Raw genomic sequence first — 726 nt, forward strand, 5'->3', positions numbered from 1 at the left:
TCAGGCTGAAAATGAACTAAATCTGGCGAGAAAAATGATGCAATGGAAACCTTGGGAGCCGTTAGTGGAAGAGCCTCCTGCTGATCAGTGGAAATGGCCAATATAATCATTAAATGACTTTGGTGGGTTGATGGAAAACTAATGTAATTAAACATTCTGTTATATTTTTTTAAATAGGCCATTGAGTCCAATAGAGCTGAGAGTCACTGACATAAGTGGACCCTTATGTCGATTGAAGGCAGAAGGGACCTGATCATGAAGGTGATGAGAGAAGATGGTGCTGCCTACCAAGAGATCTCATGGGCAGTACCCTCTTGAGGAACTGACCACTTTCCAAATACCACCATTTGCCTTCATCAGGATCTCAGAAGTTTCCAGAATTCAGAATCACTTGAAAGTATCAGTCCATGAGCCTAACCTCATGACCAACTTAAAAATTCACCATGGAAGACATTTCCTCCCAGGAACTGAAAAGCTTATGTCCACCACCCAGGGCAGCCCATCCTGGGATCAGAATCCCCGGGAGGCCAATGACAGGTGACTGTGAGTGCCGAGCAAAGGGCACCCAGAGCACTGGGGAGAGACCAGAAGAGACACTCCTGTCCCTCAGCAGAGAACAAGGGCACATAGGACAGGATCTCTCCTCTACACTATGCCTGGGTGGGCACTGCCAAGTTATAATTCCTCAGGTTTTCATTTTCTGTAGCCCCAGCTAACCACCTTCCC

General features: G+C 46.6%; 1 protein-coding gene across 2 annotated transcripts in view; it reads left to right on the forward strand.

Moving 5' to 3' along the window:
* LOC103250410 (NADH dehydrogenase [ubiquinone] 1 alpha subcomplex subunit 5-like) overlaps window positions 1-161 on the forward strand; it is a 661-nt gene extending 500 nt beyond the window's left edge. For both annotated transcript variants that reach the window (XM_008048994.2, XM_008048995.2), the window contains one exon: window positions 1-161. This exon is cut by the window's left edge and continues 2 nt beyond it. In XM_008048994.2, the coding sequence (XP_008047185.1) occupies window positions 1-106 (106 nt within the window). In that variant the 3' untranslated portion in view covers window positions 107-161.
* Window positions 162-726: the final 565 nt, after the last annotated feature.

Source organism: Carlito syrichta, unplaced genomic scaffold, assembly GCF_000164805.1.
Source record: "Carlito syrichta isolate Samal-C Ts95f unplaced genomic scaffold, Tarsius_syrichta-2.0.1 Scaffold130411, whole genome shotgun sequence".
Lineage (NCBI taxonomy): Eukaryota > Metazoa > Chordata > Mammalia > Primates > Tarsiidae > Carlito > Carlito syrichta.